The 7,566-nt window shown below is 41.7% G+C and overlaps 1 protein-coding gene across 1 annotated transcript in view; it reads left to right on the forward strand.

The window, feature by feature from the left end:
• Positions 5,218–7,566, forward strand: part of LOC109131257 (uncharacterized protein At3g60930, chloroplastic-like) — a 3,531-nt gene continuing 1,182 nt past the window's right edge. Inside the window, exons 1-3 of the mRNA XM_019241961.1 lie at positions 5,218–6,049; positions 6,129–6,871; positions 6,940–7,543. Of these exons, the coding sequence (XP_019097506.1) occupies positions 5,218–6,049; positions 6,129–6,871; positions 6,940–7,543 (2,179 nt within the window). The remainder of the gene's footprint in view (positions 6,050–6,128; positions 6,872–6,939; positions 7,544–7,566) is intronic.

A 7,566-nucleotide genomic window follows, 5' to 3' on the forward strand; every position in this document is an offset into this window, starting at 1 on the left:
CCCAACACGATCGAAGAGGATCCAAGAGCGCGAAGAGCAACCCGAAGATCCACCCGAGGAGTTACCCGACTCAAGCCTCGTACACCCCATCGAGTAGACCATCGGGCAGGTCTGGGAAGCTAGGTCAAATGGATTTCCATATATAAACCCCCTCTTTCCCTAGCTCGCAAACGAGCACGCCGCAGACCCTCAAACCAGAGAGCGAGAGCTTCTGTGAGAGAACTGAGCGACTCAACATTTCTTCTTGTTTTTGTACTTTTAATTTGTAGTTTTTCATAGATCCTTTATCCCTACTCTTTTCTACTCTGCTCTATCTTTCTAATAATGTCATTTTCGTTTATTTCTATGGTTTTATCATTCGTTTCTATGTCCGAATAGTGTAGCAAAGTTTCTAGGGATGGGATAGATGATTAGGTGTTCTTGATCGGTTAGGATGCTTTAGTTGATTGTTATGATAGATAAATTTCCTTCTAGGTTGATGTTCTTAATGCGGTCAACAGACTGACAGGTTGAGATTAGATCTAGGGCGTTTACAATGCTACAGGCCGAAAGGAGTAGATAAAATGCTTGATTAGGTCAATGCTAGAGGTATACTTAACTTTGAGTGACAAAATCAGATAAGTCTAAGTATATTGACAAAAAAAATGAATTGTTCTTAATGCCTGCTTGTTCATATTGCTAGTGCGACAGTGTGGTAGTATGTTCAAGGTTGATTGTTACTAGTGCGACAGTGTGGTGACAAGGTTTTAGAGGTTCATTGTCTAGGAAATAATTGTTTGAGGCATGTAAGGCATCTGTATTGGTCTAGAACACTTAGGATTCGATTACCCCCATCCTTAGGAACTTTCGTATTTCATTCCTTGCATTTTCCTTACTTACTCGACCACTTACCCGATCAGGTACACGATAACCTGCATCGAGTAATACCTTGAGCTGTTCATAGTTCACTTGCATACTCGATCACCCCACTCGATCCTGTACTCGATTACTTTCATCGAGTGCTTAGGTCGTGTGGTTTACTTGTCTATATTCTTTTACTTTGTTTATATTAGAATTGTTAGAACCAAACCCCCTTATTGCTTGGCTTGACTTGCTTGATTCTGATTGCATCCTATCTGTTAGCATAACAACCATTTGGATTGATAACCCTTTGTACTACAACTGCATAGGGAATTGATACCCTAGGTGAAAACCAGTCTATCAAAGGTCTTATTGAGCTACATATTACAGCTTGTTTCCCCATTAAATTTATCATCTCCCGCTATAGTTGTACCACAGTTTGCAATTATATCATTAGCAAACCTTATTTGGAAACATGGCTTTTTCATACCTGGACAATGTCAATATGTTCGATTCATACATCGGACTATGGCATGTGCGTAAAAATACATCGACTTTAGAAAAGAAAAATTACATACCTCAACTATCGTTTTTGTGCTAAAATATACAAAAACGTGATTAATTAGTAACTCTGTTAATTTTTCCGTTAAGCCAATCTGACTTGGAATCCACGTGTGAAGGTAGAAGCAAACGACGTCGTTTTGGGTTATTTGAGAATGTTAATTTTTGTCCAAAACGACGTCGTTTCTCATTTGTCCCCAAATCTTTCTCTCTTCCTCTTATGGATCTCTCTCACAAAAGAAGAACCCTAGAATTTGGAGATTTTGTGGTTTCCGGTTAATCAGAAAAATAGGATCCAATGTCTTCGTCATCTAGTTTGGGTAAGTTAGGTTTTGTGTTTGGTTTAATTTCAATTGTTCAATTTCGACAATATAGATGCATAATTTTGATGTGGGACTTTGGCTTAGGATTGAGCTTCACACGTCATGGACCAGAAAGAGGACTACCTAAAAATGCAGATGTGGTGCAGCGTCTATAATCAAGACTTCAGAAACATTGAAGAATCCAGGGAGAATTTTTCATTGTTGTCCTTACGGCTCAAAGGAAAATAAAATAATGGAAATTTGTTCAAATGGACCGATATATCCATGGTGGAAGAGATGGAAGAGGTTGATATTGTTGTTGAGAAGTTGAAAGGAGATGTGGGAAGCTTAGAGAAAGGCTTATATGATGTGGAAGCTGAAATGGAGAGTTTAGCAATGGAGACACGCACATGTGAGGCCGTATCGAACAGCTACGGAAATAAAATTGAAGCCATCAAAGCTGTTGCAGAAGGATGTGAGAAGGAGATTGGAGAACTTAAAGCCGTGATTGCTTGTTGTGAGAAAGAGATTCAGTCTCTACGTTGTGTCAAAAATTTGATTGTGTGTAGTGTAGTGATGTTTTTTGTGTATGCTTCTTTTAAGTATGACAAGTTTCTATGAGTTAAGAGTTATGCAATGCAATGGAGTTAAGAGTTATGCAATGCAATGGAGTTAAAGCTTTAACCTTACATAAGTAAAACATCCTTAACCTTACATAATATCCTTCATCTGAATCCGAAGTAGGTGACATAGAAAAACCATCACACCATCATCCTTAACCTTACATAACTGAAACATCCTAAAAACAATTCCGAAAATTAAAAAAAAAACCATCATCCTACACCTAACAGAATCATCAACATCCAAAAAATATCATCCTACAATTTGAAACATCATAAGCTAGAAAACAATTAATCACCAAGTGAAATCTGAGATGCTTGTGAGGCTTGACTTGGTTGACTTGGACCTCCTTCCCCTCGATGCTTTCTTGGCTTACCTGGCTTACCTTGAACCCCAAGATTTTTACAGCTTCTTGTGTTATGTCTAGTCATGCTACATTGAGAACAATGCAAAAAGTGATTCCTTCTCTAGTTATTTTCACCTTCTTTGGAGGAGCTTTCTCTTCTACTTCCTTTCCTTGCTTTTTCTTTTTCTTTGGAGACTCATTCTTCCCCTTGATTTGTTTTTGCTTCTTTGTACGCCCTTTAGTATTCTCTCTAGGTGGTGGCTGAAGCTCTTGTTCACCGGATTTCTCCCAAAAGTACATACCATTAACTCCCATCAGTTTTTCATTGTATTGAGCAACCCATCTTGATGTCAATAACTCTTTCAGCGCAATAATTTTTTCCGATTAACCGAAAACCACGAAATCCCCAAATTCTAGGGTTCTTTTTTTGCGAGAGAGATCGATACAAGGAAGAGAGAAAGATTTGGGGACAAATGAGAAACGACGTCGTTTTGGGCAAAAATTAACATTCTCAAATAAACCAAAATGACGTTGTTTGCTTCTACCTTCACACGTGGATTCCACGTTAGATTGGCTTAATGGAGAAATTAACAGAGTTACTAATTAATCATGTTTCTGTATGTTTTAGCACATAAACGATAGTTGAGATATGTAATTCTTCTTTTCTAAAGTCGATGTATTTTTACACACAGGCCATAGTCTGATGTATGAATCGAACATATTGACATTGTCCAAGTATGAAAAAGCCATACCTTATTCGTCTCAAGAGACTCAACTTTTATCTGTCGTTTGAGCTTGCCTTCCAAGAAACAGATTCATAAAACCCCACTTTAATACCTCGCAATTCATAACCTCACCTGAATCATCTGTCACTAATTGGTGTATCCAATGAACACATGAATAGATCCAACTGTTGCTCATCGCCTGTGTAAGATAAAACTCCAAAAGCAAAATGAAAGTAGCTAGTTGATGTCTTAACGTTGTTGAAGTGACATATGCATTTCACTTAGATGTTGTTTTGAAACTTATGTTGCTTTATTTAGCCGGTCAACCCTTCTAGAAGATCCGTTTACTGTTTGTTTTTATGGGCCGAGTGGAGGCCTGTTTAGGTTGGGTGAAACCCATATCTAACATAGCGTTAATACAACTTTGCTAATCCTATTTCTATTAGAACTAGATAACTCCTAATTTTATTAAGTCTATCTTATCCCAACTTAACAAAGATGTCTTGGGCTTCAAGGAATGGTAAGCATATTCAACATGGTATATATCATTCAGGGGGCAGGATATTTGCGTTGCCATCGAAGATATCCTACTTTACAACAGTTTTATTTACAAGTCACAATAAAGTAAGAAACCTTTATCTTCTAATAAGACCCCAAATTCTACTAATTGTACTTGGTCTGTTTTGAGCTATCATTGGACTTCCATCAGCATTTGCATCCAAATTACCATTACCAGATTCACTAACCATTGGACTTGCATTAGCATTTACATCCAAATTACCATTACCAGATTCACTGACCATTGGACTTGCATCAGCATTTGCATCCAAATCACCATTACCAGATTCACTAACCATTGGGTTTGCATCCAATTGACTTGCATCAGCATTTGCATCCCAAGAACTAAAATCAGATTCACAAACCAAACTAAAACCAAACTTCAGTATTTTACATTTTGCAGCCTCACATGTACCATCGGTGACTTCAAATCTTATGGAAGCTGTAGAAACTAGGTTTCCACAATGAATTTGTTTAAGGGGGGAAACAAATTCAGTGAAGCTATCTCTCTAGAAAATAGATCTAAACCTTCGAATTAGAAGTAAAGAAGAAGGACTCAAAGAAATTAGGGTTTATTGCTAAGAACGAGAGGAGAACACTATTATTGTATTCGATTGTGGATGGATTACAATGGAGAAGTCTCCCCTTATTTATACATGTTCGTAGATTGCTAAATATATTAACTTTCCTTATCGGACGAAGTGAGATATGGAAAACTGCCTTATTGCTTGAATCGGCCGCCACACCGAAGTGGAAGTCGGTTTCTTTCCCTCCAAGATTGGGCCTCGTCCAGATCGACTTCTCATGACCTAATTAAGTCCTTAACCGGATTCCCGGTTAAATAGTCAATTAGTATTTCTGGTTTAGCTCGGTATGTCGGGGGTGCTGAATCCGGCACCAACAATTAGTCCCCCCCCCAGTTCCGAATATTCGAGATTTAATTCGAATATTTTGAACTTTGGAAAGAGAATATCCGATCTGAACCATAAAGATCTAATTGATTTTACCCGGATCGCCGCATCATTTTGCCGTGATTTACTCAGATGACACGTGTCATTTGCGTCACATCAGCTAGCCCGGAAATCGAAGAGTCGCGTAGGTCATAATTACTTTTCGTAGGGTTGCCGCCCACTCGATTCTATAAATACAACTTTCCTCTCGTCATTTCTCATTTTCCGCCAACAACGACAGGTAGTTTGCTCCGATCTCTCTCCAATTTATTTTCTTTGTTCCACTTTTCTTCCGCACTCTCCGAACTCAGGATATGGCGAGCACATCGGAACCTTCCTCTTCGCCAGAAATCGAAAGCGAGCAACTAATTCGTCGTACTTCCAAACGAAGAACTCTCAACCCTGAACGCTCTGCGCAGATCGGGGAATCAAGTAGATCGGCCTCCGAAGTCCCACCACACCTGGTTCGCTGTTCAACAGGAGCCTCAAACTTGCCGTCATCATTTCGTCTCGAAGAGGAAAATACCGAACTGACTCCGGATGTACTTGCTCAAGAAGAAGATCGGTTCGTACCCCTGGGATTTTCGATCGAAGATATCGATCTGTTGTACGACCATGAAGGACGAATTGGAGGCGAAAAAAGTTTGAGTTCGACTAAATCCGTGAACGACATGCTGAACTCGTGTGGTTTATTCAACAACAACGTCACAATTTTGATTCCGCGAGAAGATCAACGCCCCTGGAATCCCCCGGAAGGGTATATATGCTTGTACGAGGGTTACTTTGACGAGTGTCGTCTCCTGTTCCCAATCCCGGAATTGATATCACACTACGCCCAAAGACGGAGGATAGCGATCTGCCAGTTCGTGCCTGGAGCCATTTGTAACTTTATGGCCGCCCTTACCGTAGCAGCCGAAGTCGGAGTCAACATTGGAGTTCAATGTTTCGAACAACTATCCAGCTTTAAGTTATCAAAGAGTCCGCACCGCTGGGAAGTGAATATGAAGCCGGCCCATAATTTCATCCCCGGTAAAAAAGTATCCAAATTCAAGAAGTATGTGGACCATTACTTCTACGTCCGCGTCGACCAGTACTCACTCGCCAATCCGTTGGGTTTTCAGCGGAGAGTGTGGAATGAAAATCCTGGTAGACTTATTTTTCTAGTATATTTTAATTGACTTCGGCACTTCTGACCAGTTTTAACTGTTTCTTGTCTTGCTTCCAGATCGTCTGTTTTGTGCAACGCGCCTAGCTCCAAACTATCTCCTTGTCAGAGACGCTTTGCTAACCGGGAACAATCGTCGGTGGGAGCTTATCACTCGTATCCGTATTGAAACAGCAATGGGCAAAGCTAGGACAAATTTTCCAAGTTTCGCCAGTTCGCTAGGACGATCTACCGGATGCAGTATCATGGAGCCCAAAGATCTCCAGATTGTTCGCCGAGACACTCAAGCTGTCATTGAAGTCGAGATCGATCAATCCCAGGGTCTAACCGAAGTCGATCCTACCCCGGACCAAACCGTCGCCGACCCTATTCAGGCACCCGGAGAAGATATCGAGCCGTCCAATGTTGCAGAGAAAGATACTCTTCCTTTGGCTTTAGAGAACACCGATCTCCCGAACGAAGAACAGGATGTTCCTCAACTTGAGACCGGATCCAAAAGGAGGAAGAAGAAGAAGAAGCAATCCGGTGATAACCCAGCCACTGAGCCGCAACCTGTAGTGAACCGCAAGCGCTTGGCCGAAGAAGCCGGACTGGAATCTGCCGATCGGTTTCGTCTGGAAAGGAGAAATGATAAGACTGATCGCTTCTCCTACCACTACTTCGGTGACTACCGTCTAGTGACCAATCATGAGGCTTCAGGCGAGCTCTTCCGAACCTTGAAGACCTCCAATCGAATCCTTCCGTCGGTGGACAAACTGGAATTCAAACAGGCGTTCGTTGATGTTGCCGAATCCCACCTAATGGTATGCCTTCTTTTTAACTTGCTTAAAATTTTAACGAGTGAACTGACATATGCTCCTTGAATTTACAGACTGCCGCCAAGATGAACACGCTAACTCAATTATACGATAGGTGTGCCAAGTCCAGCAAGAAGTCGGGATTGGAGCTCGAAAAAATGAACGAATGCGCAGAGCAGATCCGAGCTGCCAGTGATGCTAAGGACGCAAGGATCAAGGAACTCGAGGCGCTTGTTGCCGAAAAAGATGGCATCATTGCCAACACCGAACTGAGGGTTGGCGAACTGAACTCCCGAGCGCTTACTCTAGAAGAAGAGAAAGTCGAAATGCAGGATTCATGCGACGGGTTGAAGGTTCAGCTTGCTTTCGAAGTTAAGAGACTTCGGACAGATCGATGGGAGAAGGTGGAGCGAACAGCGAAGAAAGCGCAGTCCCGATTAGACAAGGTCAAGGCCTATCTAGTCGAACAGGTAAAGGTTCGCCCCCTGGAAGATCTGCTGAACCAAGCCACCGGCGTGCAGGAAGCTGTACAATATCTGATTGAAAATGGGGCCGTCATTCCTGAAGAGCGAATCAAGGAGATCAACGAGAAAAAGGCCGAAGCCAAGGAGACTTTCAAGGCGATCGATGTACTCGAGCTGAATGAAGATGACCTTGCCATGTCCCCGGATCAGCTCGGTTATGGATTCCCCCCCCCCCCC

The sequence above is a fragment of the Camelina sativa genome, chromosome 20, assembly GCF_000633955.1.
Source record: "Camelina sativa cultivar DH55 chromosome 20, Cs, whole genome shotgun sequence".
NCBI lineage: Eukaryota > Viridiplantae > Streptophyta > Magnoliopsida > Brassicales > Brassicaceae > Camelina > Camelina sativa.